This window comes from Chrysochloris asiatica, unplaced genomic scaffold (genome assembly GCF_000296735.1).
Source record: "Chrysochloris asiatica unplaced genomic scaffold, ChrAsi1.0 scaffold00046, whole genome shotgun sequence".
NCBI lineage: Eukaryota > Metazoa > Chordata > Mammalia > Afrosoricida > Chrysochloridae > Chrysochloris > Chrysochloris asiatica.
In genome coordinates, this window is record NW_006408564.1 from 17,921,271 (window position 1) to 17,947,633 (window position 26,363).

The following is a 26,363-nucleotide window of genomic DNA, read 5'->3' on the forward strand; positions in this document are numbered from 1 at the left end:
AACAAAATGGATTGGTACAGGGGCAGCAGCAATGAGCTCATATGTAGCAATGACTGTGAAGTTAGTGCAGGATCAGGCAGTATTCCATTCCGTTGTGCTTTGGGTCGCTATGAGTCAGTACTGACCCTATGGCAACTAATAACAACAAAAAATTATTCTGAAATTCACTTGTATTGTTATGGGTAGCAATAGCTCATTTAGTGTCCAGAGGTGGTAGGGACAATAAGTATATGATTCTAGAATATTACTAAGATAATACTGCATGCAGCAATAGTTCCTTTAGCTTGCTGAGTAGTTTTCCACTATATGGATATAACACATTGTTTATTCGTTAACTTCTTGATGAACATTTGGATTGTTTACAATTTTGGAGTGCCATGAATGAAGCTATGAGCAGCCATTTCTAAAGCCTCATGCTTAGGGATTTATATTCATTGTTGCATTTAATCCTCACAGTCTTAATGTATATAGATGATGACATAAGCATTTTTCAGATGATGAAAAACTCATGGAGGTGAACGGACTTGCCCAGTGTTGAAAACAGCACACTCAGGCATTGAACACATAGCTAGTTAGTGCCAAAATCTACACTCATGAGCTCGATAAACTCATACTGGATACATACTTAAAAATGAGCCACAGGAGGCAAGGGGAAATCCTAAAGTATATGTGGCTCTTCCACGAAGCAGGGCTTTTTACATCTGCCTGCGAATGATTTCACACCACCCAAAGCAAAATACTAGCCAGACTAGTGTTGGAAAGTTTCAGTTTCACACTGGACCTGGCAGACAGCTACACTGAAATCATACCTAGGCTGACATCGGGCACATCATTGGTACTTAAAAAAATAACTGTTGAATTAATGCCTGAGCGCATGAATTAATAGATACACAGATTGATGGAAGAAGGGAGTAAGTTATTACTGAATTTGAGGGTAGGTTCATCAAACTATCCCATAAAATTACTCAAGCTATCTCATGACTCCTAAGACAGAAGAGATTTCCGTGACAGTAGCTTCACCGTCACATCTGATGGCTGCTCAGTCATCAGAAAGAGCATGCAGCTGGGAAGTTGGGCAGAAAGTCCAGGCCCAGAGGCCCACTTACCATCTCTTGGAGCCAGATCACGTTTACTGTAAAAGTTGGAGGCATCTGTCTTCAGAGTTGGGAATTCTGATTGCAGGTCTTCTTTCCTGCATTTGCAAATGAGCCTCGGCTTCTCCGAGACTCACATTCCCCACACAAGCATTGACAAGTCCCTGCTGGTTAGAGTCTGGCCAAGCCTCTGCTGACTTCATCTGGCAGAGGTCTGAAGCCTGGGAACCCAGGTTCTAGACCTCTCTCTGACAGCTCTGTTGAAAATAAGCTTATTAACAAGCAGTTGTGCTGAATGCTGCACACAGGGGCATACTTCCCATGGCCATGTGATGACCTCAGTGCATTTTTGGGGGCCAAGACAAGTATAACATTGTCCACGGCGCTGGGTTTCCTGAGAAGTGTGAAGGAGAAGGCTTTGGGACCTCCCTCACCCACTTTTTACCTGCTTTTCTCTCTCATCTCTCCCACTGCATTAGAAATATTGGCATGACAGGGACAGAGAAGGGAGACATAGGAGACGTAGCTTAGGGGGAATTTAACCCAATCCAGTTGGAGAGGCATGCATCTCGCTTCAACCATGAAATTCCATTTTAAGCTCAGCATGTGTTGTTGCAGTAATGAAATGAAGATGGCACTCTGCAAATGGATGGTGAGTCTAATGATGGCTTTTACAGGGTTTTCAGAGGGCTATTAGGTTGTGCATTCCCTCCCTCTGAACCCAAACCACCCAGCAAGCTAGAGAGATGAACCGCTTTGTCTTCCCTTCCCCCAACACCTGCAAGCCTCTTCATAAGTAGCCAGCATCAATATACTCCTTGGTATAAACAGCTTCTCCCATTTTCAAAAATTGTGTAAACTGTCAATAGCCTGAAAGTGGATGGTAAAGCCAGGTGTTTGGCATTGCCACCCCAGCTTGCGGGTGATGAGTCACAATTGGGACATTCAGCCATGACAGGAACTAGAGCATCTTCTAGTTAACAGGCCAAGGAAGGGGCTGAGGAAGCAGGACCAGGGAATGGATTTAAAAGCATCTTGACTTCTGCTTTAGTAAACATTCCTGGATTCAGGCGATATTTAAGGAAAGACAGTCAGGGCTGAGAAGCTGGGAGTGACATGGAGTCTGCTCCTGAGGTTCTTTCCTCTGTTACGATCCACATGCAAATTTGCTTCACAGTCTTGAAGACTCAAGTAATGACAATGGGGAAAACAGAAACAACCATGGAGCTCAATGTAAAGAAAACAAAAACCCTCACCACTGGACCAATAAATAACATCTTGATAAATGGAGAAAAGATTGAAGTTGTCAAAGACTTCACTTTGCTTGGGTCCACAATCTACACTCATGGAAGCATCTGTCAAGAAATCAAGCAATATAATGCATAGGGAAATGTGCTGCAGATGACCTCTTGAAAGTGTTCAAGATCAGTTTGAGGACTAAGGTATGCCTGATCCAAGCCATGATATTTTCAGTAATGTCATACGCATGTGAAAGTTGGACAATGAGCAAGGAAGGCAGGGGAAGAACTGATGCATTTGAATTATGCTGTTGGTGAATAATACTGGAAGTAATATGGACTGATAGAAGATCAAACAAATCTGTGTTGAAAGAAGTACAGCCAGAATGCTCCTTAGAAGCCAAGCATAACAATGATTGTGAGGATGTTGCAGGACTGGGTAGTGTTCTGTCCTGTTGTGCAGTGTACCTATGAGTCGGAACCAACTCCATGGTACCTAACAACAACTAGCAACAATTGGGTGTCAAAAGTCCCTGAGTGGTATAAAGGTTTGGGTGCATGTGGGTTAACGTGCCAGAATGCAAAGCTGTTTGAACTGCAAGGTCAGCAGTTCAAGCTCACCAGCTGCTTCTCGGAAACCCTATACAGGGTCACTATGCATCAGAGATGACTTGACTCTTGTGGTTCAAACTGATGTTGTGATCCACTGCATGATCCTGCAGTGCTACACCAGGATTCCTCCATAAAGATTACAACCAAGTCCTGGTGTGGCACTGAGAGTTAATGCGTTGGACTGCAAGGTCGGCAGTTCAAGCTCACCAGCCACTTCTTGGAAGCCCCATACAGGGTTGCTATGGGTTGGAACTGACTCAGTGGCACTTAGCAACAACAATGACAAAACTTATAGAACAGTTCTATAATCAACTCACCCACACTAATATTATGTGTCAGCAATCGCCTAGACGTCTGCAGAGATTAATTCTTTAGTCTTCTCGGCTGCTTTAGACTCAGTATACGTATCCCCATTTTACAGACAAGAAAATGGCAGCTCAGGGCACCCAAGATTTCATAGCTAATAGCTGGCAGACACAAAAAATGGCTCTAGAAGTTCCCAATTTTCCTATTACACACCAGCCATGGTTATCAACTAGGGACACGTGTCATTAACACCGAAATGTGTTCAAACAGATGGCTGGACCTCACCTCCAGAGACTCCGTTTGAGTAGGTGTGGAGCAGGGCCTAACAAGTTTCCAGACGATATTAGTGCCGAGAATGTACTTCAAAAGCAATGGTACCAGGCTCTCTAATGGTGTACCTAGGTGGTTGAGTGCTTGACCTCTACATGTAGCTTGGTGGTTTGAACCTACCAAAGGTCACCTTGGAAGGGAGCCTGGAGCTCTGCTTCTGGAAAGGCACAGCCTTGAAAATCCTACTCTCCACACATGGGCTCACCATGAATTAGAAGCAACTGGATGGTAACTGTTCCTTTTATTTATTTTTAAAATGAATTATTTGGCTCTCCATCATTGGAGTTCAGTAGCTGTGACACAGATAGATGGTTGTGAAGACCTGTTTACTCTCAGGCTCTTTACAGAAATATTTTGCTGACTTCTGCTATAAAATGCACATCACTCTTTTTTATTGCTTTCCCAGCACATTCTCTGGGAATATCTTGTTCGTTAGTTGTTCATGGGGATTCTATTTGCTTATGCCTATTATCTCCCTTCAGAATCCTGGCATGGCACTGTGGGTTAATGCGCTGGACAGCAAAGTCATTTGAACCGCATGGTCAGTGGTTCAAGCACACCAGATGCTCCTTGGAAACCCTATACAGGGTTGCTATGGTTTGGAACTCACTCGATGTCATTTAACAACAACAACAATACCTCCATTCAGCTATATGCCTAGAAAGGTGCTTGGCACATCGGTGGTGCTCAGTAAACACTTACTGAATGAATGAATGAATATTACTGCTAAGTGCCCAGATAGATGACATCGTACCAGGAACACAAGGGCCGTGGGGTGTAGAGTAAATGTGGTTTTCACCATGTGAGCTCCTAGCCAGGCTGAGAAGGCGAGACTAGCCAAAGATAAATAGAGTTTGTAGATGGGAAACCTTTGACGGGAGAGTCAAGCTGCTTCTCGCTTCCTGCTTCCTGTAGGGATGGATGGGGAAACTGGATGGATGGGGAAAAGATAAGTTTCTTAGTCACCAGTGTCAACCCGAGATTATTGACACTCCTCACCTATAAGAATAAAAGAGCCTGTGTGAGACACACACAAACACACACACGTTTCAAATCTGTTTCCTTGGATCTGATATTCCAGGTGGAGTGCCATGGAAGAGACAGGGGTGGAGGAGGAAGAGCCTAGTGGGCCGTAGAGATAAACCAATGGCTCAGGTGTGTATCCTGACTCTGCCCTTTACTAGCTGTGCATGGCATCCTGGGAAAGTTACTGAATCTCCAATTTTTCCTGGGAAAATGGAGGCCAAGAAATAAATGTGATTACTTATTCATTAACATGGGTTTACTGACTGACTGGTATGTGCCAGGCATTATTTTAATCACTGAGCACACACTGGTGAACAGGACAATATATATTTTCCTTATCTAGGTTCACATTCTAGAAGGGCAGACAGATGATAAGGAGTTAAAAAATCAAAAACAAAAACCCAAGCCCATTGTCATCAAGTTGATTCCAACTCATATCAAAACTACAGAACAAAGTAGAATTGTGCCACAGGGTTTCAAGGCTGTAATCTGTAGAGAAGAAGGCTGCCACGTCTATCTCTGCACATGGTTTTGAGCCACTGACCTTTTATTAGCAGTTGAGAGCTTTAACTACTGTACCACCAAGGCTCCTTAATAAAGGGGTTGTTGTTGAGTGCCGTTGAGTCAATTCCGATTCATAGCAACCCTGTATAGGGTTTTCAGGGCCCAGCTGGTGAACTTGAACCGCCGACCTTGCAGATCAAACTGACTTTGCAGTCCAGCACATTAACTCACAGTGCCACACCAGGACTAAAGGGGTAGAGATGAATAAAAGTACATAGAGCACCTACCTACAAGGTCCCTGAGTGATGCAAACTGTTTGCTCTCATCTATTAATCTAAAGGTTGGTAGTTCAAACTCACCCAGTGGTACCATGGAAGAACAACTTAGCAATCAGCTTCTGTAAAGATTACAGTGAAGAAAACTTGGGGAACAGTTCTATTCTGTCAAAATGGACTCAGTGACACGAAGTCTCCTCTGACTGGGGTTCTCTATAGTTTTATCTCCCATCTACAGGAAGAAACATCAAGGTAATAGGGGTATGTGGACTCCTTTAATTTCCCACAGGCAAGCATGGCAGTGAAACTTTCCAGACCTCCCATCCATGGATGTCTTTGTAAGACATGGAAGCCAAATGGGCTCCACTCATTTCTCCCCAAAGTGTCTGTCTTAATCCTGGCACAGCTATAAGAGAAATAGCACAAGTAGATAGCATTTACAAGTAAAACTTTAGTTCTCATAGTTTAAGAGGCTAGAAGTCTGAATTCAGGGTGGTGCTGTAAGATAGGCACTAGACTGCTAACCGCAAGGTTGATAATTCAAACCCACCAGCTGTTCCTCAGGAGAAAGATGAGGCTCTCTGTTCTCATAAAGATTTATAGCCTCTGAAACCCTACATAGGGTTGTTATGAGTCAGAATTAGACTTGATGGCAATTGGGTTTGGTTTTTATGGTTTGAGCTGTAGGGTAAGAATCTTGTCTCCTCTGAGCTTCCGCTCCTAAACTATCTTGATGTGGCTTGGCATCTCTCTTCTCCTATCTCTGCTTGCTGGATGCTTCTTTAATCTCAAAAGACACTTATTAAACACACACCTAATACTAATCCTGTCTCATTAGCATCACAAAGACAATCCATGGCCAAATGGAATTATAACCACAGGCATACAGATTAGGAATTACAACACGCATTTTGTGAGGGGACACAGTGCATCTATATAACAATGTCCCTCAACATTCTCCCCAAATTCTGTGTGCTGACACAAAATTAGTTCTGATTTCATTTCACTTCTGAGTTTCACTCAAATAAACGTTACACCTTCTGTAACAAACCTGATCTTTGCATGGCGGGATTCTTTGTGTCATCCAGTCATAGCTCAAATATCAATTCCCGAGAGAGGCCTTCTTAGACACTGAGTCTAAATTAGCCAATCTCTCTAGAACACCCTAGCCCACACCCATGATCATAGAAGATACGTTATTTTATTCTTTAAAAACGAGTTGCTTTCGAGTGAATTCTGAGTCATAGTGACCTCATGTGTGTCAGAGTAGAAGTGGGCTCGATATGGTTTTTAATGACTGATGTTTCAGAAGTAGATTGCTAGACTTTTCTTATAAGGGACCTCTGTGTAGACTTGAACCTCAACACTGTTGATTAGCAAACCATTTACACCAATGAGGGACTCCAATTTTCTTCAAAGCATAGATAAATAAAACACTACTTGTAAAGCATTTAAGATAATGTCTGGTACTTGTAAGAATTCACTAGATGTTTATATTCTAGTTACTGCTGTTTTTAAAAATCACAATATGGAATTGTCTTTAGTAAAATGTTTCTAATTTGTTTCCATTTACCCATACAACTTTAATGGGGACACTGTTGTTGCTTTGGACCTTTGAACTGATTCCTACTTACAGTGACTCTTTAAAGTGTTAATGAGCAAAGCTGTTAGTCTGAGGACTAAAGTGTACTTGTTGCTTGTTGGTACATACCGTTAACTCGATTTCAACTCACAGCAACCCTGTATAAGGTTTTCAAGGAGTGGCTGCTGAGTTTGAACCACCAACCTTGTGGTTAAAACCAACCTTGCAGTCCAGTGCATTATCATGCAGCAGACTCCAAGCCGTAGTATTTTGAATTGCCTCATAAACATGTAAAAGTTGGACAGTGAATAAGGAAGACCACAGAAGAATCGATGCATCTGAATAATGGTGCTGGAGAAGAATATGAAAAGTACCACAGATTTCATCTTGTCTAGACGGGGCTGGTGAAAAGAGATGGGGATTAGATTCTTATGATTCAATAGTGAGTAATTGTAACCATGACTAATTGCGACTGTCACAACTGTAAAGGTAGAGGTTTTGTAACAAAAACGGGGGTGTAGTCAATCTTACAGTCTGGAAAGGGCCATCAAGGGAGAAGAGCATAAGCAGAATGCGGGACTCTATCCAGAGAAGCAGCGACACCAGAGATGGAGGCAGAGATGGGGACATGGAGAGAGAGAGCAGCTGAGGACACTAGACTCATGGAAAGAGAAACACTGAGAGTTGGCAGTCAGGAGGAAGGCTTGCAGAATGTGCCCTTTGGTTGGTTAAATTATTATATATTCCTGACTGTTTCTGTGTACAAAACTCCCCTGTCCTCCTCCCAAAAAAAAGCCCCCAAATCTCAGAGGGAATAGAAGCAAATACTGTTGAAGGATGATGCACAGAGGAGATTGTAATCACTGCAATGAAACGATGGTGTAAAACCAATGTTCTCCTATGTAAACTATCACTTAATTCACAATAAAAACTTAAAAAAAAAAAAAAAGTAGCATGGATTGCCAGAAGAACAAACAAATCTGTATTGGAAGAAGTACAGTGAGAATACTCCTTAGAATCCAGGATGGGGAGACTTCGTCTCTCATACTTCAGACACGTTATCAAGAGGGACCAATGTCTGGAGAAAGATATTATTCTTGATAATGTGGAGGGTCAGTGAACAACAGGAAGATCCCCCAAAAGATGGAATGACACAATGCCAGTAACAGTAAGCTCAAATGTAACAATAAGTGTGAGAATGGCGCAGGATTGGGTAGTGTTTTGTTCTGTAGTATACAGGGTCACAGTGAATTAGAACCGACTCAATGACACCTAACAACAACAACATAGTGACCTTCTAGGGTAGAACAGAACTGTCTCCTAAGGTTTCCAAAGGTTTAGTATTCACAGAAGAAGACCTATCTTTTGTCCTATAGAGTGGTTGGTAGGTGTGACCTGCTAATCTTTCGGTTATCAGCTGAGTGCCAAACTGTTTGTATCACCAGGGTCCCTACAATGAAGCAGAAACTTTATTTATCTTATTTTTTCTTAGTCTCCAGTGCCCAGAACTTTCCCTGAGACACAGTAGGTACACATACTGTTGCTTGGAGTCTTAAAAGTCAATTTCAACTCAGTGAGATCCCATGTGACATAGCTGTTAAATAAGTAAATAAATGAATGAATAAAAAGATGAAAACAGCCCAATAATCTTTTCTTTTTCACAAATTCAAATTCTCCAACATACTCTGATTCATTCCTGATGCTATTATCAGGATGAAAAAGCTAACAAAGTGCTTTAGCGAAACCCACAGCCCAGTAACCCGACCCCATACCATCAAGTTGATACTAACTCACAGCCACACTATAGAAGAACTAATTGTCCCATAGGGTTTCCAAGACTGCAAATCTTTATGGGGGTAGACAACCTCATTTATGTCTTGTGATGCAGCTGGTGGGTTTGATCCACCACCTATGGTTAACAATCTAAGGCTTAACCTACAGCAGCACCAGAGTGTCTTCTAACAACCAGGGACAGCACTAAAAAGACTGAGTGACAAAGCAAGAAGCCCAGTTAGGAGTCAAGCCTCCTACTGACCTGCTGATCTTCACATAGGGTCACACAGCCATAGACATCTCAAGAGAGACACTCATAAACTTGCAGAACTCAAGGAGTGACCTGGAGAACATTCTTAGTGCAAAGGTTCTCTCTGCACTCTGAGCAGCCTACAGAAAATATTCCAAGACTCACCCCTCCCAGGCCTCAGGGCTATCATGTGGCAAGAGATCTAAGACACCGAGGAAGGTGGGTGCCAACGTTCAGTCCTTCAGCAGACAGATCAGGAGCCTGCTTAGAGCGCTGGAGAATGCAGCATCGGGTGGCTTTGTCTGGGGCCCGATCCAAATTGTTCTGCTTCAGTGGAGTCAAAGAACCTCCTATGAACAAAGTTGCACCTTAACAATAATCCTTGCAGAAGGTAACCTGGGGAACAGAGGGCCGTGTGTACTGGCAGGATTTGAAATTACTTTACCAGAAACCTGGCTAAGAAAGAATTCAGGATTCCCATTAAGCTTATGCCTAGACCACCTCTTCTAACCCCATTTAACCTTCTTTTCTGGACAGCCAAACGCTCCTTCTTCTTGTCTTCCTGACAGCTCAGAGCAACAGTAACGAGTTTGCCAATTATTACAACTTCTTAAGAAGAATGATTAAAAACCAACCAACCAACCGACCAATGAACAAACATTTCATTGAACAATTTCTCTTCTGAAGATATCTCATGAAAAGCACCAGATCAGCCTCTGGAGTTTAAAAGGACGAGCTCAAGAGATGAACTGAGATAAGCCCAATGAAGATTTCTTTTTCACAAATCCTTACATTCTCATCAAGATGAGAAAGTTAACTGAGAAGTCCGAGGCCCAACCTGAGAATGCAGCATCCAGATCCAAGGAAGGCTCGTTAATAACCTGCAATATATGCAGATGACACAACTGTGCTATGCTTAAGTGAAGTGAACTTGTTGATGAAGATCAAAGAATACAGCCTACAGTATGGACTACATCTCAATGTAAAGAAAACAACAATCCTCACAACTGGACCAATAAGCAACATCATGATTAAGGCAGAAAATATTGAAGTTGTCAAAGAATTCATTTTACTTGGATCCACAATCAATGCTCATAGAAGTAGCAGTTAAGAAATCAAATAAGGTAAATCTTCTTAAGGAAACTCTTTAAAATGCTAAAAAACAAACAAACAAAAGGGCAAAGATGTCACTTTGAGGACTAAGTTGTCCCTGACCCAAGTCATGGTATTGTTAATTGCTTCACAGACATACAAAAGATAGACAATGAATAAGGAGAACTGAAGATGAATTAATGCATTTAAATTACGGTGTTAGAGAAGAATATTGACCATACCACAGGCTACCAGAACAATGAACAAATCTCAGAAGTACAGCTAAAATGCTCCATAGAAGAGAGGACAGCAAGGCTTGGTCTTATATACTTTGGATGTGTTATCAGTAAAGTAGAGGGTAAAGTAGAAGGTGAGCAAAAAAGAGGAAGCCCCTCAGAGGGATGGACTGACACAATGGGCTTAAACAGCTATGATGGTGACGATGGCGCAGGACCAGGCAGTGTTGCGTTCTGCTGTATGTGGGGGTCACTCTGAGTTGGAACTGACTTGATGGCCACCTAACAACAACAGCTGAAGTGTCAGCTGTCAGGACTGAAGTTGTCTCTGCTACTCGTTAGCTGGACTGAAGTTGTCTCTGCTACTCATTAGCTCTGTGACCTTAGGCAAATATTTAACTTCTCTGAGCTCTGCTTCCCTCACTTCTGAAACAATACTTCATAAGGAGTCTCACTGATGCAGTAGTTAAGCACTTGGCTGTAAACTGAAAGCTTGGCAATTTGAGCCCAGGAACTGCTCTGCAGGAGAAAGACGTGACAGTCTGCTTCCCTAAAGAGCACAGCTTCGAAACCCTATGAGGCAGATCTACTTTGTTCTATAGGGTCCCTATTGGGTAACAAACTTAATAAGACTGTTATGAGAATTAAATGCAATAATCTATGCAAAACGTTGGACTTCTGGTGTGGCGCTGTAGGATAAACACAGGATTGCAAGGTCAGTTTGAACCAAAAGGTCAGTGGTTCAAACTCACCAGTCACTCCTCAAAAACCCTCTACTGAGTAATAACTGACTGGACAGCACTTAACAACAATGCAAAGTGCTAATAATGGTGGTAGACACTTAACACATGTTCAGTGGAAGTTTAAGAAATTGCTCCATCACATCGTCACCAACATACCAAGAGGAAACTGAGGCCCCTGGAAGTTGATCAACTTTCCGGAAGTTCAAAAAGGACAAAGCAGCAGTCAGATTTCTTTGATTTCAGAAGGTTAAACTCTTCCTTTGGTGTCACACTGCTTCCCTTCTCATGCTGTGCATCTCAATGCACAACTCAGATTTGGATTAGGGCACAAAGGGCTCCCTGACTTGAAAACACTGTGGCCTTCTGCCAGACCCTCAGTTCCCCTCATTCTGCTCCAAACACTCTGCCCTCCCCCCAGAGCTATCAGTATTTTCTAAGATATTACACATCTTCTGCCCACTCTGTACCTTAAGAAACCTCTGAAGCAGTTGACATGCTAAGAGGAGCTAGAACACATGTCCTCAGGAACAGTAGAAGAAGCAGGGACAAGTGAGACAAGAGAATTTTTTATGTTGGAAAAAAATGTGAAAGACTTCATTTTCTTTTTCAGTTTGATGCCATGCTGAATCTTTCTGACTTTGCACAGGATACCTGTCATTTGCCCTTCATCAGATGTTCCTTCACCAATAGTTGTTGGGTGGCTGCCATGCGTTAGGCACTGTGCTGGGCATTCAGGGATTTCTAAAGAACATAGTAGATAAGATCCCTGCCTTCCTTGGTCTTAAAGTGGAGGATCCAAACATTAAATCAATAATGACACCAATAAATACCTAATTACATGTTTGATTAAGAGCTAATTAAGAAGATTATAGGGGTGGCTAAAAAGCATGTCACCAGGGACTTAATCTTGTATCTGGGGGGGGCAAGTGGGTGGTTAGCGATCTGATACCTGATGAATGAGTAACAGTCACTGAAACAATCTTATGCACTTATAGTATAGAGAGTTTCACAGGGCTCAAAAACAACCAATTCACCCCAGCACTAGGGAGTAGTGGATCCTTTATCTTTGCCACATAGAGTAGTGTACTTCCAAAGTCAAAATGTGGGCAATTACTCCTTTTATCTATTCTCTATCTTTTTTGCTACTGTTTGAAAGGAAATTTGAGTGTTCTAGACAATCTCATGCCCACTGGTACTGGGTTAAATAGTGTAAATCCAAAACTAATTTCTCCCTGGCACTCAGAATGTGACATTATCAGGAATAGGGTCTGCAGGTTAATTAGGATGAGATCCTACTGGATCAGGGTGGGCCTTAAATCTACCGAATAGCATCTGTATAAAAAGGCCATGTACAGAAACAGAGGCATACAGCCAGAACACCATGTGACAATGAAGGTAGAGAATGAAGCGATGTGTCTACAAGCTAAGGCATGCCAAGAATTGCCAGCACCCACTAACAGTGCCATGGGCTGCCAAAAGAACCAATAGATCTGTTTTGGAAGAAGTGCAGCCAGAGTGCTCCTTAGAGGCCAAGATGGCCAAACTTCGCCTCTCATACTTTGGACATATTGTCAGGAGGGAACAGTCACTAGAGAAGGATATCATGTTTGGTAAGGTCAGAGAAAAAGAAGAAGACCCCCAAGGAGATGGACTGGCCAGGTAGCAGCCTCGATGGACTCAAGTGTGGCAACAGTAGTAAGGTTGGCCCAGGATTGGACATTGTTTCATTCTGCCGAGTCGGTTCTGACTCGATGGCACCTAACAACAACAACAACTGGAAGCTAGGAGAGCGGCACGGAGGAGATTCTCCATCAGTGCCTCCAGAGACAACTAATGATGTTGGACTCTGACCTCCAGAATTGTAAGAGAACAAATTTCTATTGTTTTAAGTCACCCAGAATGTGGTAAGGTGTACGGCAATCCTAGAAAACAAAAACAAATTGTGTAAGAATGCAGTTAAAGTCAACGAGAAATGACTAACTTTTGGAGATGAAGGATGTAGGGCCATTTGTATCTGAGCATCTCCATGGATACTTGGAGTATCTAAAACATCAATGAAAAGGACATTCACTCAGGAGAAGCAGTCTGGTGGCCTCTTCAGGTTTATTTTCTGAGCAGGGAATAGGAGAACAAAAAAACCATATCTACATACACCCAGCGAAGGCTATCCACCCAGAACACATATCAGTTGCAATCTTCTGGAGCTGAGTTGGCATAATGAAGCAAAAGCTGTAAAGAGGTTCCTATGTGACTACTCCATGTCTAGGAATTCTTTGGGAGAGGAGCAGGCCAGTGCCCAGGATGTGTAAGGTTGGCTGTTGCTGGCTTATATAACATAGCAGGAAACTGACAACAATGCACACGTCCAAAACTAAGCCTTCAGTTCACTATTACTCCTTGATGGTATTCTTGGCATTTTATATGGATCAGGTTTCCTTTGTGCAGGATCCTCTGGCACTTTTCCGGGTGCTGGTAGCGTAGTGGTTACAAATTGGGCTGCTAATCTCAGGGTCAGCAGTTTGAAACTACCAGCTGTTCCGCGGGAGAAAGATGAGGCTTTCTGCTCCCATAAAGATTTATAGCCGTGGAAACCCTGTACAGGGTTGCTATGAGTCGGAACTGACTCCATGGCACATAACCACCACCACCAACAGCCTTAGGTCTTACCCATAAAATGCTAGCCTAGCCCTCTAGTCATTTTAACAATAACGATTCTGGGGTGTTGCAAACAATTCATGAGTTCAATTGCTAACTAATTCCAAACTTTTCTGGAAACACTGACTACTATAAATGTATCACCGTCATATTAATAAGAGCTGGGAAGTTTAGGTCTACTCAAAAGGGCCTTAGAAGAAAGGCATGGTGATATGCTTGTGAACCATCAACCACTGGAAGCCTATGGAACACAGTCCTAATCCTAAATCCTAAATCCTAACTAAACACATGAGGTTGCCAAGACTTGGAGTTGATGGTCCCTGTTTTATTCTTCTCATCCCCTCCAAAACATACATTTCCAAATATTCCCTTCCTAGTAAGCACTACCAATACTATTATTGGTGATGTGTCCTGGAGTAGGTTCTGACTCAAGTGTATAGGGTTTTCGAGGCTATAAGTCTTTATAGGAACAGAAAGTCTCATCTTTCTCCCACAAAGTGGCTGGTAGTTTCAAACCGCTGACCTTGTGGTTAGCAGCCCAACTCATAACCACTCTGCTATTAAGGCTCCTTATACCACTGCAGGTTAGACACTAAAAAAGAAAGAAAGACACAGACAAAATGCACTGCAATTGACTCTAGTCTGATTTATAATGATCCTATGCCATGGAGGAGAACTGTCCTCAGAGAGTTTCCAAGGCTACAATTCTTTACAGTAGCAGACTGCCATGTTTTCCTACTATAAAGTGGCTAGTGAGTTTTAAACAGCCCAATGCTTAACTCATTCACCACCACGAGGAGGGTTTTAGGTTAGACACTATCCATGATAAACTATAAAACCATTTTTTTTTTTTTTTATCTTGCACTAAATATGTTGTTATAGAAAAGTGTTCACAATACCTTACGTGAGAAAAGAAACCAAGTTAAACAGACAGAATTGAGTATTGTTTGGTCCAAAAAACAAACCAAGCAAAACCTAAAAATGTACCCAGAGAGATAAAGACCACTGGTGGTGCAGTGGGTTAAGTATTGGGCTAGTAACCAAAAGCTCCACGGGAGAAAGATGAGGCTCCATGCTGCCATAAAGATTTAGTCTTGGAAACCTTAAGGAGCAGGTTTCCTGTGTCCAACAGGGTTGCTATGAGATGGAATTGATCCAATGGCAGGGGGATACATAGATACAGACAGATATTTGTACACACACAAATAATGGTTGGAAAACAAATTTCTAGGGTTGCATGAATTGTGAGTGATTTTTATTTGCTTTCATAAATGTTTCCAAATTGTCTTTTAATTTTTTTTCCTGCCAGTGAGGATGTCTTCCCTTTAAACATGCTCATTAAAAAAATGGGGGAAGGTAATTCATGCTATGGTGGTGGGAAAAAAAAGATGATTCCTAACAGCCTGTTCCTCACGCCACTCCTACCATTGTTTTGACACAGTGGGGGTGGAAGGACCTGCCTTGGTGAGCACCGGACTCTGTTCAAATAGCATGGGAGCACAAACGTTGGACCGCTACTTTTCCATCTGCTCAATACTTCACCACCTCCCAAGGCAGAAGTTGCTATCTTGGAGCGTGAACATGATGGGTGCTCAATTAATGTTTGTTGAATCAATTTCTATTTTTTTATTGTGTTGTTAAATGCTGTCCAGATTATTCCAATTTACAGCAATCCTACAGGACAAAGTAGAACCGTTCCATAGAGATTTTGAGGGAATCATTTGAACAAAACAAGGGGATACTGAATGGCTTATGATCAGGGAACGTGTGTATCAGTGTTGTATCCTTCTACCATGCGTATTCAGCCTGTATACTGAGCAATTAATCTGAGAAACTGTAATCTATAAAGAAGAATGTAGCATCAGGGTTGGAGGAAGGTTCCTTAGCAACCTGTGATATGTAGATGACACAAACCTAGCTTGCTAAAATTGAAATGGACATGTAGTAGCATTTACTGATGAAGATCAAAGAATACACCCTTCAGAATGGATTACAGGCATTTGACAATGTCTGGAGACACTTTTGGTTGTTACAACTCAATTTTTGGTTGTAGTGGATAGAAGCCAGGAATGGTACTAAAAATCCTACAAAGTGATCAGTTCAACGGCGTCTATGTCCAGGATCTGGGGAGATCTCAACCAATATTTGGCGCCTTCAACTCCTAACTGACATCTGTTTATCAGTGTATTCTGCTTTTTCCCCAGTTCCCCCCAGAATGGTGCTCCCTTGACTAGCCCTCACAGTCTGAGTTCTCAGCTGGTGTTGCATCCATGCACGATTATTACTACCTCACCAGTTGCTTTTGATTTTACATTGTGGTCTCTCCTGGGCCATGCCTTTGTACCCTTGCTGGGACAGTAAGGGCACTAGATACCAGGAGCCAGTCCTCTGCTGCAGAAATTGAGTAGGAGCCCGAGCTGGTCTGAGCAGCTCAATGTGCTTCTCAGTGCTGCGGCTGGAAACGCAGCCTGGATTAAGCAGCTGTTATATCCCCTTGGAAGGAGCTCTGGTAGCGTAGTGGTCACGAATCGGGCTGCGGACCTCAGGGTCAGGAGGTTGAAACTACCAGCTGTTCCATGGGAGAAAGATGAGGCTTTCTGCTCCCATAAAGATTTACAGCCTCGGAAACCCTGCACAGGGATGCTATGAGTCGGAACCGACTCCATGGCACATAACAACAACAACAACAACAACATATGGAGAGTCCTGGTGTAGTGCTGTGGGTTAATGCACCAGACTGCAAAGACGTTTGAACTGCAAAGTTAGTGGTTCAAGCTCATCAGCTGCTCCTTGGAAACCCTATATAGGGTCGCTATGGGTCGGAAACAACTCAATGGCACTTCACAACAACAACAACATATCCCCTTGGTGGAGACCTGGTGTGGCGTTGTGGGTTAATGCGCCAGACTGCAAAGCCGTTTGAACTGCAAGGTCGGCAGCTGAAGCTCACCAGCTTCTCCTCGGAAACCCTATACAGGATCGCTATGGGTCGGAACCAACTCTACAGCACTTCACAACAACAACAACATATCCCCTTAGGGTCTTCATCGTAACAGGGGACCTGGCTGGAACGTGGACTTCCCCACTTTCCACGCATCCCCAGTCTGGAGTCTAAGTTCAACAGCCCTGTGCTCTGGGCTGAGGCCCACAGTCCATCCTCTCTCTGGGATGAAGTAACTGTTCACCGACATCAGGCTCAGGTGATTGAGGCACTAAGGTAGGCTGTGCAGGGCCTACGGGAGGAAAGAGAGCATCAGAAGCATCAGATCTCTAAGCATCTGGTGCCATCACTAAGGTTGCTGCAAGGGGGCACCAGAAAGGAAGTTCCTTCTTAAGCAACCCCTGGAAGGACTTAGAAGAGAGCAGCAGAGCCTGGGGAGCCAGGTGCAGGAGCAAACTGAAGCCCAGATGCAGCCGGGATCAGGAAAGTACAACGCTACCAGGGGCCTTCACCAGGAATTGCAGAGTGAGCGGCATCTGCTGTGGGAGGAATCAGAAGTTCTGCAGGAAGAACTGAAGTTGCTATGGGACCAACTGAGACCTCGGTTCATGTCCTCCAATCTAAGCAACCTCTGACTACCACCTTCGCGATGTCCCTTTCTTCATTTAGCTCTGAAGTCAATCTTCTGGACAATAACAGCAGCTGGGAACTTTGAAGGAAGCTAGATCTCCTGAGAAGCACTCTAACTTGGAACCCAACAGCCTTCAGCTCCAGGTTCAGAGCCTTGAACAGGAGGACATACCTCGTTAGGGGCTCAAAGTCCTTATGAATGGCTTATAAAGACATGTAGGAATAGTGGGATGAAGCCTGCACCCTTCTGCACTCACCCTTAAGGCCCAGTTTCTGGGTGCCCCACCCCTCTCCTTTTAATGTAACTGGCATCTGCCCTCCCTATGGAGGCTTCTCACTGCCTATGCCCCTCACTCTCCAACTACAATAAAATGGTTTGATCCTTATATATAATATTTTAAAAATCCTACAACGCACAGGACAGCCCCCACAACAAAGAATCATTGTTGCTCTTATTAGGTGCAATTGAATCAGTTCCCACTCATAAAGGCCTTATATACAACAGAATGAAACACTGTCTGGTTCTGCATCATCCTCCTAATTGTTAAGCTTGAATCCATTGCTGCTGCCACTGCGCCAATCCATCTCTTGGGGTCTTCCTCTTTTTCTCTGACTCTCCACCATACATAACATGATATCCTTCTTCAGGGACTGGTCCTACTTGATAATATGTCTAAAGTATGAATGACCCAGTCCCACCATCCTGGCTTCTAAGGAGCATTCTGGCTGTTACTTCTTTCTACACATATTTATTTGTTCTTTTAGCAGTCCATGGTACTTTTAACATTCTCCTCCAACACCATAATTCAAATGCTTCTATTCTTCTAAGGTCTTTCTTAATCACTTTTCAACTTTCACATACAGATGGAAGCTATTGAAAATACCAGTCTGTGTCTGGTGCACCTTTACTCTCAAACTGACATCTTTAATTTTGAACACTTCAAAGAGGGTCTTGTGCAGCAGATTTGCCTAATGCAATACGTCATTTGATTTCTTGACTGCTGCTTCTATGAATGTTGATAGTGGATCTAAACAGAATGAAGTCTTCAAAAACGTCAATCTTTTTTTCTATTTATCATGATGTTATTTATTGGTTCAGTGGTGAGGATTTCTGGTTTTGTTTTTTTACATTGAGATGCAAACCATATTTAAGGATGTGATCTTTAATATTCATCATTGAGTATTTAAGTTCTCTTCACTTTCAGAAGCAAGGTTGTATCATCTACATATCTTGGGCTGTTACTGAGTCTTCCACCAATACTGATGCCATGTTCTTCTTTATATAATCCAGTTTCCCGGAAATATTTGCTCAGTGTGCAGACTGAATAAGTATGGTAAAAGAATAAAATCTTGGAATCCATCTTACCTAATTTTAAACCATTCAGTGTCCCCTTGTTCTGTTTGAACCACTGCCTGTTGGTCCATGTTCCTCATGAGAATAATTAAATGTTCTGGAATGCTCATTCTCCGCATTGTTATCCATAACTTGTCATGATCCACATAGTCAGAAAACTATGCCTAGCCATTAAAGCCCAGGTAAACGTTTTTCTGGTATTCTCTGCTTTTATTCAAGATCCGTCTGGTATCTCTTACTCCATGTCCTCATCTGAATCTGACTTGAACCCTGTCAATGTACTGTTGCTGCCATCTTTGAAGGATCTTTAGCAAAAGTTTACTTATATGTGATATTAATGATATTGTCCAATGATTTCCACATTCCATTAGGTCACCTCTCTTTGGAACGGGCACAATTATAGATACCTTCCAATCAGCTGGCTAAGTAACTATCTTCCAAATGTCTTGGAAGAGATGAGTGAGTACCTCCAGTGCTGTATCAGTTTGTTGAAAGATTTTGATTTGTATTAATCAATTCCCAGAGCCTTGTTCTTTGCCAATGGCTTCAGTGCACCTTGGGCTTCTTCCTTCAGTATAATTGGCACTTGATAATATGCAATCTCTTAAAGTGGCTGAACACCATCCATTTCTTTTGGGTACAGTGACGCTGTGTATTCCTTCCATCTTCTTTTGGAGCTTTCTGTATCATTCAATACTTTGTCCATTGTTGTTGTTAAATGACGTTGCATCTGTTGTAGTGATCCAGTATAGGGTTTCCAAGGAACAGCTGGTGGGTCTGAACTACCAACTTTGTAGTTCACAGTCCAGTTCTGATTCTATAGAAACACACCAGGAGCCCATTTATCCATAGAATCATTTAATACGGCAAGCTGAGACTGAATTTTTTTTTCTTTTGTTCTTTCAGCTTAAGAAATGCTGATCGTGTTCTTCCCTTTTGGTTTTCTAACTTCAGGTCTTTGGACATTTCATTATGATACCTGACTTTGTCTTCTTGAGCAGTCCTTTTAAATGTTCTGTTTAGCTTTTTATCTCCTCATGTCTTCCATTTACTTTAGCATCTCTATACTGGAAAGCAAGTTTCAGAATCTGTTCTGACATCCATTTTGGTCTTTTCTTTCTTTCCTGTCTTCTTAATGACCGTTTGCTTTCTCCCTGTATGATGTTCTTGATGTCATTCTACCTACAAGTCTTCTGGTCTTTGGTCATTAGCATCTAATTCATCTAATCTGTTTTTGAGATGACTTCTAAATTCAGATGGGATAGCTCAAAGTCAAATCTTGGCTCTCGTGGACTTGTTTTAATTTTCTTCAGTTTCAGACTGAAGTATATATGAACAATTGATGATCTGTTCCACAGTCTGCCCCTGGCCTTGTTTTGACAGATGATATGGAGTTTTTCCCTGGTTTCTTCCCAAAGATGTACTCAGTTTTATTTCTGTGTATGTCATCTGGTGAGGTCCATGTGTATAGTCATCCTTTATTGCTTTTGAAAAAGGTATTTACAATGAACAAGTCATCGGTTTTGCAAAATTCGATCCATGGGATCACTAGCATCATTTCTATTACCAAACCCACATTTTCCAACTACTGACGTTTCTCTGTTTCCAATCTTGCATTCCAATCACAAGTAATTATTGATACATGCTTGATCAATTTCAGTCTGAAGAAGTTGGTAGAATTTTTCAATTTCGGCAGCACTGACTTCAGTGGTTGCTCTGTACATCGGACTAAAATTGGTATTAACTGGTCTTCCATGTAGGCTTATATATGTTATCCTATCACAGATGGCATTATAGTTCATGATAGATTTTGAAATGTTCTTTTTGCCAATAAACTTCATACCATTCCTCTTCAATTTGTCATTCCTTACTTGCTAAACCATATGATTTTCAGAATCAAAATGGGCACCACCAGTCCATTTCAGCCCAGTAATGCCTAGGGTATCAATCTTTATGCATTTCATTTCAGTTGTGACAACTTCTAATTGTTCTTGATTCATTCTTTATATATTCCATGTTCTGCTTTTTAATGGATGTTTACAGTAGTTTCTCCTCATTTTGAATTGTGCCCCATCACCAAATAAAACTCCTGAAAGCTTTACTCTATTCACATCATCATCGTCTACTCAACTTTGAGGAGGCAGCTCTTTCCTACGTGTATTTTGAGTGCCTTCCAACCTGAGGGAATCATCTTCCAGCCCTGTATCTGAAATAGTTCTATGCTATTCATCATGTTTCAGTATTCAATATGCAGGCGTAATCTGACAGTGTGCCACTGGTATCCAAAAGGTTTTCAGTGGCTAAACATTCAGAAGTATTTTGTCTCTCCTTCCCAATCTGTCTTAATCTGGAAGCTCGGCTGAAACCTGCTGATGATGGGTGAACTGTGCTGGCATTTTAAATACTGGGTGGCATCACTTCCAGAATCACAGCAACATACAAGCCACCAGAGTTATGACAAACTGACAAATTGACTGGAGAGTGTTGGGTTGCTTTCTAGCAGCGTGTTTTATCATTTATCACACTGTTTTGTTTTATTTTTATAAAGTTGGGTTTTACGTCTAGTCGATCTCTATGAAATTAAATGTCTATATTCAAGAACACTTCCCTAAATGGGTGGTGATGTTCATTTGCATTCTACTAAATTGAAAATATTTCTCAGACAAAATAGCATGATGCAGAGTGTCACCTAAAGGTATATTACACCAACCCCTCGATCAAGCAGCAAAATGAAAAGTTTCTAATAAAAATGAAAGCATTTTACTTTCAACCCTAGCTAGTTTTTAATATTTTGTCTCTAACACAAAGCATTTTAAACATTGATTATAATTTATCTTGATGGAAAATGTCTCAAATCAGAGACAACAAACATCTAGTAAACACAGAAGTCTTGTATCTGAAAAGCATTTAGGGATTTGGGTTTTCCCAATCTCAGACCAAGATTAAATAGCTTTCAGGTCAGTGAAAAAGAGGAAAACTCTCAGCGAGATGGGGACTGACACAGTGGATGAAACACTGGGTTCAAATATAGGAACAATTATGAAGATGGCATGGTACCAGGCAGTGTTTAGCTCCGTTGTGCATAGGATTGCCATGAGTCAGAACCAATTCAACAGCAATTTACAACAACAACAATAACCAAATAACCAGTTCCCTAAGTAGTGGACTGTTAGAAAATTTACAACTTAAAAAATTTAAACATAATTTTTAATGTACTAGGATTCCTTCATACACCTTTAGAATAAACTTATATTTTATGAGGACACTATAGAACTTTAAGGAGTCCTGGTGTGGTGCATAGGATAAGCACTTGATTGCAAGGTTGGTTTGACCTGCAAGGCCAGTGGATGAAACTCACCAGCCACTCCTCGGAAACCCTATTATACATGGTTGCTATGTGTGGGAATCTACTTGAAGGCACTTAACACTAACAACAAAATAGAACTTTATATTGGGTTACTATGTGTCAGAACTGACTCAATGGCACTTAACAAGAGAATTTTTAAATAGCTTTGAGGGCATATTCTCTCTCTGGAGGGCAATTTTCCTTTCTAATCACCCAGATCATATAGGTTTGAGTAAGGGTAGGGAATAGAGAAAATGATTCTTTTTCACTCTAAAAAACAAAAGAATTCAAAGAGCTAGGAAGTATTTTTTCACTTAGTATACCCCAAGCCACTTGCTTAATATCATTAATCATTTTCTCTTAAAACAAGTCAAAGAAAGTTCAGCTTTATACTTCTGAAAGACATTTGTTGTGAATGGGCCAAGTGGCCGTCAAAATAACATTTAAAAAACACAATTCTGACCCATGGCTACCCTGTGTGCATCAGACTAGAACTGTGCTCTATAGGGTTGACAATGGCTCATTTTTGTGAGGTATATTGCCAAGACTTTCTTCCAAAGCACTTCTGGCTAGACTTGAACTTTTAACCTTTCAATCAGAAGCTAAGTGCTCAACCATTTGCACCACCCAGGAGTTAGTCACCCCAAAATACCATTAGCACTCACTTCTGATTTTATATATTAAATTAAGACTCTCTTAGCTTCTGCAATCATCTTGTCTCTTGGGGCAATGAGTAGAACATTTGCACCAAACCTGAATATCATGGAAAGATGTTTAATGGTCTTAGAGAAGAATCTGGAGTTATGGTGTGGTGCTGTAGGATAAGCAATGGACCTCAAGGTAGGTTTGAACTGCAAGAGTGGTGGCTCAAATTTACCTTATACAGGGTTGCTATGAGTCAAAACTGACTCACCAGCATTAAACAACAACTACAACAAACAGAAAAATCTACATATGCAGGAATTTGCAAACAGCTTCACTTAGAGAATTCAGGGCCCAATTTAGCAGGAAGCAGCATCCTTCAGGTGAACAAATGAAAGATAGGTTTCTTAGATGTTGCTGGAAAGGTGGTTAACAAGAAAATGAAACCGCTCACAGATGTATCTAGGTGTGAATAAGTCTCTGTTCAAGCACTGGCTGTAGTTTGGCAATGCTGAACAGAGATATTCAATCATTCACCACCTCATTTGAGTTTCCAGAAAAATTCAATCAAATACTCTTGTTTTTCTTAAATGAATTCTTTAATAACACAATTTTCAAGGCAACAGAAGAAAAGAAAAATATAATCTCAACCTCCAAACTGGGAGAAAGTGTTCTCCAATTTTCATGCTAAGAACCTAACATAATATCTCAATACTGAGCTCCACCCTCAATTCTCCTGGAGAATTTTCTGTGAATGTTTCTACTATAAGATATTTTCTAAGCAGTAAGAATTAGAAGAGGGATCACAATACTGAAATGTGTATAGGGCTTATGAAGGTGGTGTATATGGAAAAAGATGGTATCTTGCGGACTAAGCCACTTGCTAAGATCCAATACATTCTCAAAGGAACTGTCAGCACTCCGCTTCAGCTGATTCCATCCTTACAGAAATAATACTCCAGCGTTACCGGGTCCTCAACATTTTCAAGATATAAATGCAACATTTAAAAAAAGAAAATCCTTAGTTTTCAAATATCAGTAGAAAAATGCAATTAAAAAAAATACATCACTGGATAAACTGATCCAACCAGTGTGCCCCATTTCATCTGCCAACTTGCAACCTCCATACTGGAAGAAGAAAATGAGAAAAGGCTCATCAAAAAGATATCAGGGTTACTACTCGTAAGTCATTAGTAATTCTGTGGGTCATCTTTAATTATAAAGTGCTTTTTTCTAAGAGCATTATCACACCTAATATTTTTGACTGAAAATGCCATGACTGTTTAAGCTTCAAAACACCCTGTCAGATAGATAAGAGATCTCCAGAGAAATAAATTTTATGTGTCAGAGAAAGGCAATTGTGGGTCAAAAGCTTAAGGTTCTGCTGTCTCTCAAAGGCTCAGAGGAAAGATTATAAAAATACCCAGCTTTACAGAAGCTGCTTCTAAACCAACGTGGGGGCTGGCAGAAGAAAACATTCCAACAATCAAAAAATGCAAAGCAGAAGCTGTATATCACTGATAAAAATGCCGTAAAAACAGAAAGAAGCCAAGTCCTTCTAATCAAGTCAATAATATTTACAGCCTCTGGGTAGTGCCAGAATATTTCAAGAAATGCCTATGTCTCTCTTTGTAAAGTAAGATCAAACTTCATATTTAGGCATAGTAGATATCACCAAGAAGAATAAAGCAAATCCACATTTCTTCACTCTCCTTTTCAAAGAATCATCACATTAAGATTCCTGGTCAAAGTAGAGCTCTGCATTATGCCCAGATATACAGCTTTGCTGAGTAATGTTTCAGAGCCAAAGTTCCTAAGAAGTTTTTTAGACAATCCTCTGTTACAGGTAGTAATAGCAACACAGAAGGAGTCAGCAATGGGCCATTCAACACTGTTTCATTTCTCTTTCCCATTTTCCATTAGGGCCCAACGTCGTTTACCCACTAAGGCCCAACCACTCTCTGAATCAGCAAAGTTAACTTTTTCTTTTATACTGGAATGAGGAAGGACTGGCAAGACAGAGGTAAAGCCAAAACCACAATCACCCTCACTTCAAAAACTATACCTGTTCAGGCTTCAGGCCCGGCGGGACCCAGGCATACTCTTCTAAGGCGCAGCCCGAGTCATCATCTGAGGTGGAATTTCTCTGGAAGTCAAACATGAGTTTGCTGACCGTCTTCTCCATCTCCAGTGGCATCACCGTCACCATGTGCTCCTCCTGTGCACACTTGCAGTGCTGACAGATCTTCCTGGAAGCAGCGAAGGACAGAGGTGAGAATGAGAAGAGAAGAAACCATGTTCTCAAGAGGCCTGCCAGTCACCAGCCCTTGGATCTTAAACCATAAACACATTCCTTGGCAACAGGCTTCTGGCAAAGCCACACAGCATCCAAAACAGTGTTCAACTGCCTGACTATCTTTGTAGAGGTGTGGCACCGCTCATGTGGAAACAGCTTGAAAGGCCAGAGGCTACCTACCAGGTAAGAATGTTAAGGAGATTTCAACACAGTCTGCAGCCTTTTCTTCTAAACCAGTATCACAAGAGAAATGAATATATATGCATATGTATATATTTACTAAGTAGAATATGGACAATAATTAAAATAAACTTTTAATTCCATGAATCTTGAAGCCCCCTCATAAATATGAGAAGTCCTGACGTGGTGCTATAGGGTAAACATTGGGCTGCTAACTGCCAAGTTGGCGGTTCAAACCCACCATCTGCTCCTCTGAAACCCTGTACAAGATCACTCTGAGTCGGAACTGATTTGAAGGCACTTAACAACAACAATAACAACAACTTATGAATGGAATCCCTAGGTAGCACATAGGGTTAAGCAGTTCAGCTACTACCCAAAAAGTTGGCAGTTTGAATTCATCCTGAGGCACAAAAAGCCAGGCGAAAGGGCTGGTGATCTAGTTCTGAAAGATCACAACCACTGACAGGCCTCTGTGCTGCAGGACACATCTGGGGTCACTATGAGCTGGAATCGATTCCACTTGACAGCAACTTTTATTTTAATTGTATATGAGGAGGCTTAAATTTCATGAAAAAATGGAGTTAAAAGATAATGGAATTTTTTCACAAAATTTTTGAAGCCCCCTTGTACACATATGCTGAACGGATAAATTACTAATAGATGGAACAAATATTGATGGGATGCAGTGTTTTCTTGTTTATTTGAAACTTTTTATTGAGAATTAGTAAAGGTTTACAGATCTGATTAACAGTTTTACATTCAATAAATCATACACTTTGTTTCATCTCAAGTAAGATTTTCTTTAGAAAGAAGAAAAAAAAAAAAGTTTCCTACTAAACTCTGGTAGCATAGTGGTTACGAATCGGGCTGCTAACCTCAAGGGTGGCAGTTCAAAACTATCAGCTATTCTGCCAGAGAAAGATGAGGCTTTCTGTTCCCATAAACATTTACAGCCTCAGAAACCCTGTGCAGGGTCACTATGAGTCCGAACTTACTCCTCGGTACTTAACAACAACTAAACAAACCAGGTGCTATAGTCTCATGGGAAAGATATTTTTTGCCTCCAATGTTGTTGTTGTTGTTGTTGTTGTTGTCAGGTGCCATCGAGTTGGAACTGACTCATAGCGACCCCATGCACAGCAGAACTAAACAATGTCCGATCCTGGGCCAACCTCACTACCGCTGCCACACCCGAGTCCATCAATGATGCCACCTGGCTGATCCATGTCACTGGGGGTCTTCCTCTTTTTCTCTG

The 26,363-nt window shown here is 41.5% G+C and overlaps 1 protein-coding gene across 1 annotated transcript in view; it reads right to left on the bottom strand.

The window, feature by feature from the left end:
- The window catches only part of PRICKLE2 (prickle homolog 2 (Drosophila)), a 131,702-nt gene extending 106,831 nt beyond the window's left edge, over window positions 1-24,871 (bottom strand). Inside the window, exon 1 of the mRNA XM_006862108.1 lies at window positions 24,695-24,871. Within this exon, the coding sequence (XP_006862170.1) occupies window positions 24,695-24,838 (144 nt within the window). The 5' untranslated portion in view covers window positions 24,839-24,871. The remainder of the gene's footprint in view (window positions 1-24,694) is intronic.
- Between the last annotated feature and the right edge of the window lie 1,492 nt (window positions 24,872-26,363).